Source organism: Bos grunniens, chromosome 1 (assembly GCF_055505025.1).
Source record: "Bos grunniens cultivar Pamir isolate PY7600 chromosome 1, Bosgru_T2T1.0, whole genome shotgun sequence".
NCBI classification, from domain to species: Eukaryota; Metazoa; Chordata; class Mammalia; order Artiodactyla; family Bovidae; genus Bos; species Bos grunniens.
Genome location: NC_141165.1, coordinates 5161868 through 5174384, shown reverse-complemented (window position 1 = coordinate 5174384; position 12517 = coordinate 5161868). Strand labels below are relative to the sequence as shown.

Sequence of the window (12517 nt, the reverse complement as noted above, 5' to 3'; positions counted from 1 at the left end):
CACACAGCAACAAAGCCCTAGTGCAGTATAAATAAATAAATCTTTTTTAAAAAGAATAAAATACCTAGGAATGAATTTAAAAGTAAGGTAAAGGGCCAATACTTGGAAAACTATAGGACATTGATGAAGGAAATTGAAGACAACACAAATAAGTGGAAAGATACACTGTATTCATGGACTGGAAGAGTTAGTACTGTTAAAACGTCCAAACTACCTAAACCAATCTACAGACTCAATGCAACCCCTATAAATACACCAATGGCCTTTTTCACAGAAGTGGGACAAATCATCCTAAAATATGCACGGAGCTGTGAAAGACCCCAAATAGTCAAAGCAATCATAAGGAAGAACAACACTGAGCGTATCATACTCCCTGATTTCAAACTATACCACAAAGCTCTAATAATCAAAATTATAGCACTGGCACAGAAACACATAGATCTATGGAACAGAACAGACAGCTCAGAACTAAACCCACATGGACATGATCAGTTAATTTACAACAAAGGAAGGAGGGGAAGAAATGGTCTCTTCAATAAATGGTGCTGAAAAATTAGACAGCTACATGCAAAAAATTTAAAAAAAAGGAAAATAAAAAAGAAACTCTACTACTATCGTACACCATATACAAAAATAAACTCAAAATGGATTAAAGACTTAAATGTAAGACTTGAAGCCATAGGACATATAGCCTGTATGTCCTTGACACTGGTTTTAGCAATATTATTTTGGATTTGTCTCCTCAGGCAAGGGAAACAAAAACAAAGATAAACAAATGGGACTACATCAAACTAAGAAGCTTTTGCACAACAAAGGAAACCATCAACAAATTAAAAAGGCAACCAACTGAATGGGAGAAGATATTTGTAAACAATGTGTCCAATAAAGCTTTAATGGCTAAACCATAAACAGAACTCACACAACTCAACTTTGAGAAAAACAATACTTAAAAAATGGGCAGAGAACCTGAATAGACATTTTTCCAAAGAAGGTATACAGATAGTCAATAGACATATGAATAGACATCACTAATCATCAAGGAAATGCAAGTCAAAACCACAAGGAGATACCACCTCACACCTGTCAGAAAGTTAGTATCTATTATATTGTTATCAAAAAGACAACAAAGTATTGGCAAGATTGCAGAGAAAACAGAACCTGTAGGCACTGTTGGTGGGAACATAAATTAGTGCAGCCACTATGGAAAATAGTATGGAGATTCCTCAAAAAATTAAAATTAGAACTATCATATGATCCAGCAATTGTACTTCTGGGTACTTATTTGAAAAAAAATGAAAACACTAATTCAAAGAGATATATGCACTTCTGCATTCACTGCAGCACTATTTACAACAGCCAAGACACGGAAACCACCTGTGTCCATCCATACACGAACAGAGGGCGATGCATGCAGTTGGCCCTTGAGAACCATGAGGATGAACTGCGTGGGTCCACTTACACAATTTTTCAATAAATAACTATTACTGTACAGTATACAGTTGGTGGAGTCTGTAGACTTACCTGTAGGTTGAACTGTGGATATAGAGGGCCAAATCAAAGTTATACACAGATTTTTAAAATTTACTTTTGGCTGTGCTGGGTCTTTGCTGCAGGAGCACATCTCTCGTTCCATGAGCGTGGGCTCCTCTCTAGCTGCGGGGTGCGGGACTCTCATTCTGGAGGCTTCTCTTCTCGTGGGCACAGGCTCTAGGCACGCAGGCTTTGGTGGTTGCGGCCGCAGGCTCCAGAGCACAGGACGGTTGTGGAGCACGGGCTTAGTTGCTCCTCGGCATGTGGCGTCTTCCCGGTGCAGGAACTAAACCCGTGTTCCCTGCATTTCAAGGTGGATTCTTAACCACTGGACCACCATGGATTTACAACCACACAGAGGGTTGGTGCCTATAACTCCTGGGGTTATTCAAGGGTTAACTGTATACACAAGGGTATATTACCATTAAAAAAAAAAAAAGGAAAACTTGCCATTTGTGACAATATGGATTCACTTAGTATTATTATAAGTGAAGTAAGTCATACAGAGAAAGACAAACACTGTATGGTTTCACTTATATGTGTAATCTAAAAACAAAAGAAATAAACATGTACAACAAAACGGAAACTCTTAGATACGAGAACAAACTGCTGGCGGCCAGAGGAGAGCAGGCGGGGAGCTGGGCAAAAGAAGTGAAGGGGATTAAGAGGTACAGACTGCTACTTATAAGATAAATGACTTAGGGGGCTGTAATGTATGTAACAGCATAGGGGGCATAGTCCATTGTAGTAACTTTTTATGGTGGCAGATGGTTACTAGGGGGCTTCCCAGGAGGTGCTAGCAGTGGGGAAAAAAACCTGTCTGCCAATGCAAGAGATGTTAGTGATGCAGGTTTGACCCCTGGGTTGGGAAGATTCTTGGAGGAGGGCATGGCAACCCACTCCAGTACTCTTGCCTGGAGCATCCCATGGACAGGGGAGCCTGGCGGGCTACAGTCCACAGGGTCTCACAGAGTCGGACACAACTGAAGCGATGGCACGCACGCATAGTGACTAGATTTATCATGGTGATCAGTTTGTATTGCATATAAATGTCAAATCACTGTGCTGCCCACCTGAAACTAACAAGATGCTGTACGTCAACTATACTTCAGTAAAAAGGGGAGACAGTACAACTGCTGTGGAAAATAGCACTGAGGTTCCTCAGAAACTTAAAAATAGAACTACCGTATGATCCAGCCATTCTACTTCTGAATTTATAGCCAAAGAATTAAAAGCAGGGTCTCACAGAAATATTTGTACACCATGTTCACAACAGCATTACTCACAACAACCAAAGGCAGAAGCAACCCAAATACCTGTTGACTGATGAACAAAGTACGGTATATACATAAGATGGAATTCTAATTTTATTTCCTTCCTTAAGTGGGAAGGAAGTTCTGTCGCATGCTACAACATGGATGAAGCTTGAGGGCATTACGCTAAGTGAGGTAAGTCAGGCACAAAGAGATAAAACTTGTATGGTTCCACTCATCTGAGGTATCTAAAGTATTCAAATTCATAGAAACAGAGAGCAGGATACAAGGCTGGGGAAAGGGCAATGATATTTAATGGGTAGAGAGTTTCGGTTTTGCAAGATGAAGCTCTATTTCACAACAATGTGAGTATGGGTAACACTATTGAACTGTACACTTAAAAATGGTTAACATAGTACATTTGGGTTTTTTTTCTTTACCAGTTAAAAAATAGCTGGTAAACTGGGGTGATGCCCCTTAACTGGCTTAGCCATTCTTCTACTAGTCATTCAGATCAGAAGTCAGCAAACTGCTTCTTAAAGGACCAGAGAGTAGATATTTTAGGCTTTGTTGGCGATAGACTCTGCTGTTACTGCAGGAAAGAAGACGCAAACAATATGTCCTTGGGGGTGGCTGTGCTTCGGCACAATGGCATCTGCAAAAGCAAGAGGAAGTATATATATTATATAAATAATATATATAGACTTTTTCCACAAAGACATTCATTAGCAGCATTTTTATAATATTAGAGATTATAAATTTTAGAAACAGTCTAAACCCAGGCTGCAGTCTATGAGGTCACAAAGAGTCGGACATGACTTAGTGACTGAACCAGAATAACAATAGATAGATGAACAAAGTGTGGTATATACATAAAATGGAATTTTATTTTATTTCCTTAAGTAGGAAGGAAGTTCTGTCACATGCTACAACATGGATGAAGCTTGAGGACATTATACTAAGTGAAATAAGCCTATATATAATAGCCTGTACATTATATATACCATATATACAGTAATACTATGTATATATAGTAACTTTTATTAGGAAAGTATATATATTATATGTATATTCTATACTTTCTCTTCTCAGGAAAGAATTCTACAAATGAAGTTAATTGAATAAAATTACAGCTATTTCTAAGGTCCTTGATGCACTCTCTTGGATACGGCTTGAAGCCGCTTTCTGATCCTGATTCAGCAACACCTTTGGACTCTGCCGAGGCAGTACCTTGAATGGAGCTCTCCTAAGTTCTAAGGCTGCGCCACGAGATTCAGCTCCCCCACCTTGTCTCTGCCCCTCCAGGTCTGCCAGGCCCTTTACCCTCGGCCAGCATGCCATCTGCCTCCTGCTCAACCCGTCCACCGACCCGTGTGCTACCTTTTCCTTCCCAGCCCACGAGTAAGTCAGTCCTCACGTGCAGAATACACACAGGGACTTCCTCCAGCTCCTCCTGGAAATCCGTCTAAATGACGGACCCTGTACCGCAAAAGGACCCTGTACCGCACAAGACCACACAGAGACGATAAAACGTGGCGGGGCTTGAACACTGAAGGATGAGTAGCCGCTGACTCGTAGATGACTCGCTGAATCTGAGGCCCAGGGTGAGGAAGGGCTAGGAGCAGCTCGGCCTGCGCTGAGGACTCCCACAGGCTCTGTGGCCTGTACTTGGTGGTACCAGCTGTTTCCAGAAGTGTGGGTGCAGACGGGACTGAAAACAGAAGGACTGGGTGATAGTCACTAGAGAGTGTCTCTAACCCCAACCCTTCCCCATGTTCACACAGCCAGACCACTGCACGGCCCCAAGCCCGCAACAAGACTAAACGGCTGAAAACACAAGTCTCTGGATAAAGGCACAGCAGCAGCCGTGGGGACGGGGCACCGGCCTGAAGACAGCACGATGCTAGAGATTCTCACAGGGGACTGAGGGCTGAGATCCGCCCCACTCCTCACTGGCTTGGCTCCCAGACCACGGGTAGCTAGGACGGTATCTTCTAGGCACATACTGGAAGATACTTTCTGGAGAGACCTAAAGATACAAAAACGTGGGTTACATAAGGCAACAGGTGGCTTGCCATACAGAGAAGCCCACATCGTCAACTCCCCCTGATGCTCAAAGTTCTCAGCAGGTTTTTAGCTCCGTTTTAAAATACGAATGGAAAACCAAGGATCACCACAAATCTGAGGAAAGCCTCTAAAGGTAGAGACCAAAACAGGAAAGGAAAAAAAAAAGTAAATGGAGGGTGATGACTGGGCCTCTGAACATCCAGATAGGTTAGATATTATTTCTGAGTGTGTCTGTGAGGGTGTTTCTGGATGAGGCCAACGTTTGAATCAGTAGGCTGAGTCGAGCAGATTGCCCTCCCCGTGTGGGCAGGCCTCACCCAATCTGCTGAGGACCTGCGCAGAATGAAAGCCTGAGTAAGAAAGAATTCTTTGCCTGTCTGTATCTGGGTCATTGGTCTTCTCCCGCTTTCAGACTCAGACTTGAACTTAAACATCAACAGTCTTGCTTCTCAGGCTGTCAGACGCAGACTGAAATTATCCTGTCTGCTCCCCAGGCCCCCAGCTTGAAAACTGTAGATCCTGGACTTCCCAGCCTCCATAACTGTGTAAGCCGACTGAAATTATCCTGTCTGCTCCCCGAGGCCCCCAGCTTGAAAACTGTAGATCCTGGACTTCCCAGCCTCCATAACCGTGTAAGCCGACTGAAATTATCCTATCTGCTCCCCGAGGCCCCCAGCTTGAAAACTGTAGATCCTGGACTTCCCAGCCTCCATAACTGTGTAAGCCAACTCCTTATAGTAAACCAACCTCTCTCTCTCATTTATTTTTAAATTGCCCATCTCTTTGCTTTGTCGTGAATTCCTCTATTCCCCTCCTGTTTTTTCGTCTTCAATGGCAGACACTTATTTGTTTTGCTAACAGTTTATATTATCCTTAATAAACCCCCCAAATCCATCCATTTGTCTGTCTGTTAAATGTCTTCACTTGTTTGAGAAGACAAAGAACATCTAACTGTGTGGATAAAATCAAATAACAAAATTATAATAAAACACTGATCAAATAAATATTATATATTTATATAATTATAAATATATATATTATTATACATACAATATATATTATATATATTGGTTCGCTTTCTCCAGAGAATCCAGACTAATACAGAGCCTATACAGGGAGATGAAAAACCTCACCTCTAAGGAGAAAAATTAGAATCAAAACTTATTTTTTCCCAATGAAAAATTAAATATTGAAGAATATGATTTTGTCAAATAGGGTTGAGAAAACAATAATCACAGAAAACTAACCAGTCTGATCACATGGACCACAGCCTTGTCTAACTCAATGAAACTATGAGTCATGCCGTGTGGGGCCACCTAAGATAGACGGGTCTTGGTGGAGAGGTCTGACGGAATGTGGTTCACTGGAGAAGGGAATGGCAAACCACTTCAGTATTCTTGCCTTGAGAATGCCATGAACAATATAAAAAGGATTGCATTTTGGAGAGACACAAATTGTTGCAATATCTAACATTTTTGACCAACACTGATTTTTACTCCTTTGGGAGACAATACTGCCCCTGTGCAGAGTGTATGACTTAGATCAGAGAGGACATTACTTCTGTGAAATAAGACTCAGTTGCTATTTTTAAAATGGACATTGAAAGAATAAAAAAGGGTTCTTGGAAATTAAAATTATAAAAGCAGAAATTTAAAAACTCAATGAAAGGATTGTCAGCAAGATCTCCCAGAAAGCAAAATGCTGAGAAAGAGGACGGCAGAGGAGGAGAGGACAGGTTGCAAAATGATGGCATCAGTTCAGGAAGCTCGACGTTTTCCTAATGAAAGTTCCAGAAAGAGAGAAAACACAGGTGGGGTACATGTGTGTTTGTTTTAGAAGTGAGGAATAATTAAATGAATAATTCAAGTAAATTTCCCCAAGGGACTGAAGAATATGCATTTCCAAACTCAAAGCAGCTAGGGAGAGCTGAGACCAGCAAATGAAAACTCCCTCTCCAAGACTCCAGAGCACTGGGAGCAAAAGACTGTCCTGAGAGAGACATCCAATCTCTTACTCCTGGGAGGTGTCTTCTAGCTCCTGGTCAATAAGAATCTCAAAGGCTGAAAAGGTTTTTCTAGCAGATTTGTCACAAGGATTTAAGCTCATTTAACCCAAGAGGTTTTTGAATGGAGTTCTGAGGACTAGATCACTTTTTCCCTTACTGTAGAAGCAATATATGCTCATTACAGAAAACAGGGACATTTCAGAAGAGTATAAAGAAGAAAAAGCATTAGCTATAATTGAAAAAAAAAAATCTGAACATTTCTTTACCAGCATGGAATTTTCTTTCTCAAGCTCTATTCCTTTCATAGGAAGAAGGAGCCTCAATTTATTTATGATTATTTCTAATTAGAGTTGACTATATATTTTTGGTTTCCAAATATTCATTTTTAATCAAAGGAAAACTGCTTCACAATGTTGTGTTGGCCTCTGCCACACAGTAGCGTGAGTCAGCCATAGGTGTACATGTGTCCCCTCCCTCTTGAACCCCCTCCCCCTCCCACCCCTTCCCACCCCTCTAGGTTGTTACAGAGCCCCAGTTTGAGTTCCCTGAGTCACACAGCAAGCCCCCATTGGCTATCTGTTTTACAGGTGGTGTGTGTGCGCGTCCACGTCACTCTCTCCATTCATCCCTCCCACCCTCCCCCCTGACCCATGTCCATAAGTTCTGTCTTGCCTCTCCATTGTTGCCCTGTAAATAGGTTCATCAGGTCCATCTTCCTAGATTCCATACACATGCATTTTTATAGGATATTAGTTTTTTTCTTTCTGACTTACTTCACTCTGTATAATAGGCTCTAGGTTCATCCACCTCATTAGAACTGACTCAAATGTGTTCCTTTTTATGGCTGAGTAATATTCCATTTGGAGAAGGCAATGGCACCTCACTCCAGTACTCTTGCCTGGAAAATCCCATGGACAGAGGAGCCTGGTAGGCTGTAGTCCATAGGGTTGCTAAGAGTCAGACACGACTGAGTGACTCCATTTTTACTTTTCACTTTCATGCATTGGAGAAGGAAATGGCAACCCACTCCACTGTTCTTGCCTGGAGAATCCCAGAGACAGGGGAGCCTGGTGGGCTGCCCTCTATGGGGTCACACAGAGTCGGACACGACTGAAGCGACTTAGCAGCAGCAGCAGCAGTAATATTCCATTGTGTATACACTACAGCTTCTTTATCCAGTCATCTGTCGGTGGACATCTAGGTTGCTTCCATGTCCTAGCTATTGTAAATAGTGCTGCAATGAACATTGGGGTACACACACCTTTTTTGGTTTTGGTTTCCTCAGGGTATATACCAAGTAGTGGGATTGCTGGTCGTATGGTAGTTCTGCTGTTGTTGCTGCTAAGTCGCTTCAGTCGTGTCTGACTCTATGCGACCCCATAGATGGCAGCCCACCAGGCTCCCCCGCCCCTGGGATTCTCCAGGCAAGAACACTGGAGTGGGGTGCCATTTCCTTCTCCAATGCAGGAAAGTGAAAAGAGAAAGGGAAGTTCTACTCTCAGTCTTTTCAGGAATCTCCATACCATCTTCCATAGTGGCTATATCAACTTATATTCCAACCAACAGTCCAAGAGGGTTCCCTTTTCTCCACACCCTCTTCAGCATTTATTATTTGTGCTTCTTTTTGGCCATTCTGACCAGTGTGAGGTGATATCTCTTTGTAGTTTTGATTTGCATTTCTCTAAAAAGTGTCTTGATGAAAGTGAAAGTGGAGAGTGAAAAATTTGGCTTAAAGCTCAACATTCAGAAAATGAAGAACATGGCATCTGGTCCCATCACTTCATGGGAAATAGATGGGGCAACAGTGGAAACAGTGTCAGACTTTATCTTTTTGGGCTCCAAAATCACTGCAGATGGTGACTGCAGCCATGAAATTAAAGGACGCTTACTTCTGGGAAGAAAAGTTATGACCAACTTAGATGGCATATCGAAAAGCGGAGACATTACTTTGCCAACAAAGGTCCGTCTAGTCAAGGCTATGGTTTTTCCTGTGGTCATGTATGGATGTGAGAGTTGGACTGTAAGCTGAGTGCCAAAGAATTGATGCTTTTGAGCTGTGGTGTTGGAGAAGACTCTTGAGAGTCCCTTGGACTGCAAGGAGATCCAACCAGTCCATCATAAAGGAGATCAGCCCTGGGTATTTTTTGGAAGGAATGATGCTAAAGCTGAAACTCCAATACTTTGGCCACCTCATGCGAAGAGTTGACTCGTTGGAAAAGACTGTGATGCTGGGAGGGATTAGGGGCAGGAGGAAAAGGGGACAACAGAGGATGAGATGGCTGGATGGCATCACCGACTCGATGGATGTGAGTCTGAGTGAACTCCAGGAGATGGTGATGGACAGGGAAGCCTGGCGTGCTGCGATTCATGGGGTTGCCAAGAGTCGGACACAACTGAGTGACTGAACTGTACTGAACTGAAATGAGCCATGTTGAGCATCTTCTCATGTGTTTATTAGCCATTTGTATGTCTTCTTTGGAGAAAAGTCTGTTTAGGTCTTTTTGCCCACTTTCTGTTGGACTGTTTTTCTGGTATTCAGTTTTATGAGCTGTTTGCATATTTTAGAAATTAATCCTTCGTCGGTTGTTTCATTCATTATTCATTTTCTCCCACTCTGAGGGTTGTCTTTTCACCTTGTTCGTAGTTTCCTAGGCTGCACAAAAGCTAATTAGGTCCCACTTGTTTATTTTTCTTTTTATTTCCATTACTTTGGGAGGTGAGTCACAGAGAATCTTGCTGTGATTCAATAGAGTTGACTGTATTTTTAACAGTTATAATTCCTCTGGGAATTGTCTAGTTTTGATGGTCTTGATATTTTTCTCGATGTGCTTGGTAAGATATCCCAGAGGAGCTGTGTGCCACGTTCTTATCTCTACAGCCATCCCAGACTGCAGCAGACGATGCTTCTGCTGTGAACGTGTAGAAATGCTCTTTCTAAGTGATGCCAGTTGCTGCACTCGGGTTTCCGGTAGTCTTTCTTCCTGTTCCTCTTTCCTCTGGTGTTGTGGGGGTTTGGGTTCCTCTCTGTTGCTCTGGCTTAGTGAAGACATGACCGGGGCTGCCCCTCAGCACATGACCGCACTCTCCTCCCTTCCAACCCTGTGCTTCAGCCACAGGGACCCCGCGGGGCTCTCTGTCCAGCTAGCACCTACTGAACACCATCCAATGAAATGTCATACGTAGGAGGGGGGCAGACAGCAAAAATGAAGGGAAAGAAAAAAAACACAGCTGATTTTATTTTTGCTTTCGGTAGTGGAGCCTATTTAAGTTTCTGTTAAATATTTGTTCCTCAACAGCAAACTTGGTCCTGGAGCGTTTTTCTCTCTTGGTGGACATAATTTATTTCATGATTTCCCCTCCCTTATTGGACGATTGTGAAATACGGAGCCGAAGGCTGTCAAAGTTTAACTGAATGACGCGGGAGGCAAACGAGGGCCCACAACGCGGTTCCCTCTCCTGCTTTAAACCCAATCACGAAAGCAAGTCCACAGAACCAGCTGCGAATGAGGAAGAGGCCCTGCAGACCACTTCAGAGTCCATTGCCTAAAAACGTTGTCATAAGCAGGCAACGGAGAATGAATGCTGGATAGAAGCACCCTTGCTTTCTCATCCCCACAGTGAGGCAAAAATTGATCTTATGAGCTAAAGTTGACCTAGAAAACGTGTTTGTAAGATTTGCCCTTCCTCTTCAAAGACAACAAAAATGGACACACTTCAAATGCAATTAGGATCGGGGCGAGGAAGGCCAGTGGGACTATCTGGCTTCTATCGCCACCTAGTGGTGGTTCACTCAAATCCCAGGCCCTTTCAAAGGGTCCTGTAGGACCGAATATTGACAGCCTTCTTCAAGAGTGTGGATTAAGTCATTTTCTTAGGCGATAAAAACTAACAGAAATAACGAGAACTTACCTGTAACTCTACAGTAAACAAAGCACTCATTTAGTCCTGGTAGCAGTCCCATGCTGCAAGTAGCAGGATCTCAGTCCTAGAAACATGAAGGCCAAGGCTTGAAGAAGCAGGCTACTTGAATGGGGCATCCTGGACTTAAACCCAGATGTTCATATTCTAAATAGAGTTAATACAATTAGAATTGTTGCATGCAGTAGACATAAAAACTCAAAAGAAATTAATAGTACCATATAGTATTGCCTATGGTATGTTGTTGTTCAGTCGCTCAGTTGTGTCCAACCCTGCAACCTCTGCAGCACGCCAGGCTTCCCTGTCCTTCACCATCTCCTGAAGTTTCCTCAGTTCAGTTCAGTTCAGTCACTCAGTCCTGTCTGACTCTTTGTGACCCCATGAACCGCAGCACACCAGGCCTCCCTGTTCACCACCAACTCCTGGAGTTTGCCCAAACTCATGTCCATTGGTCGGTGATGCCAATGGCAATGCCAATCTCATCCACTGTCATCCACTTCTCCTCCTGCCCTCAATCTTGCCCAGCATCAGGGTTTTTTCAAATGAGTCAGTTCTTTGCATCAGGTGGCCAAAGTATTGGAGTTGCAGCTTCAGCATCAGTCCTTCCAATGAACACTCAGCACTGATTTCCCTTAGGATGGACTGGTTGGATCTCCTTGCAGTCCAAGGGACTCTCAAGAGTCTTCTCCAACACCACAGTTCAAAAGCATCAATTCTTCGGCGCTCAGCTTTCTTTATAGTCCACTCTCACATCCATACATGACCACTGGAAAAACCATAGCCTTGACTAGACGGACCTTTGTTGACAAAGTAATGTCTCTGCTTTTTAATATGCTATCTGCTGCTGCTGCTGCAGTCGCTTCAGTCGTGTCCAACTCTGTGTGACCCCATAGACGGCAGCCCACCAGGCTTCCCCGTCCCTGGGATTCTCCAGGCAAGAACACTGGAGTGGGTTGCCATTTCCTTCTCCAATGCATGAAAGTGAAAAGTGAAAGTGAAGTCGCTCAGTTGTGTCTGACTCTAGCGACCCCATGGACTGCAGCCTACGAGACTCCTCCGTCCATGGGATTTTCTAGGCAAAAGTACTAGAGTGGGGTGCCATTGCCTTCTCTGAATATGCTATCTAGGTTAGTCATAACTTTCCTTCCAAGGAGTAAGTGTCTTTTAATTTCATGGCTGCAGTCACCATCTGCAGTGATTTTGGAGCCCCCCCAAAATAAAGTCAGCCACTGTTTCCACATCTATTTCCCATGAAGTGATGGGACCGGATGCCATGATCTTAGTTTTCTGAATACTGAGCTTTAAGCCAACTTTTTCACTCTCTTCTTTCACTTTCATCAAGAGGCTCTTTAGTTCTTCTTCACTTTCTGCCATAAGGGTGGTGTCACCTGCATATCTGAGGTTATTGATATTTCTCCCAGCAATCTTGATTCCAGCTTGTGCTTTATCCAGCCCAGCATTTCTCATGATGTACTCTGCATATAAGTTAAATAAGCAGAGTGACAATATACAGCCTTGACGTACTCCTTTTCCTATTTGGAACCAGTCTGTTGTTCCACGTCCAGTTTTGCTGACTCACGTCCACCGAGTCAGTGATGCCATCCAGCCGTCCCGTCATCTGTCGTCCCCTTCTCCTTCTGCCTTCAATCTTTCCCAGCATCAGGGCCTTTTCTAATGAGTTGACTCTTCGCATCAGGTGGCCAAAGTATTGGAGCTTAAGCTTCAGCATCAGTCCTTCCAATGA

The 12517-nt window shown here is 43.2% G+C and overlaps 1 protein-coding gene across 1 annotated transcript; it reads right to left on the bottom strand.

The window, feature by feature from the left end:
- Window positions 1–3075: 3075 nt before the first annotated feature.
- Window positions 3076–10844, bottom strand: LOC147378876 (uncharacterized). Its single transcript, XM_086400593.1, has 4 exons — window positions 10765–10844; window positions 4701–4812; window positions 4201–4494; window positions 3076–3438 (listed from the first exon to the last, which is right to left on the bottom strand). Exons 1-4 carry the CDS (start codon window positions 10792–10794, stop codon window positions 3344–3346), a joined length of 531 nt encoding a protein of 176 aa, XP_086256719.1. The 5' UTR covers window positions 10795–10844; the 3' UTR covers window positions 3076–3343.
- Between the last annotated feature and the right edge of the window lie 1673 nt (window positions 10845–12517).

Coding starts and splice junctions, on each gene's coding strand:
- LOC147378876 (XM_086400593.1), bottom strand. CDS start 10,794: ATGAGTGCTTTGTTTACTGTAGAGTTACAG. Junction 4,813..10,764: donor TGTTTACTGTAGAGTTACAG/GTAAGTTCTCGT, acceptor TTGTATCTTTAG/GTCTCTCCAGAAAGTATCTT. Junction 4,495..4,700: donor ATCTCAGCCCTCAGTCCCCT/GTGAGAATCTCT, acceptor TTCTGTTTTCAG/TCCCGTCTGCACCCACACTT.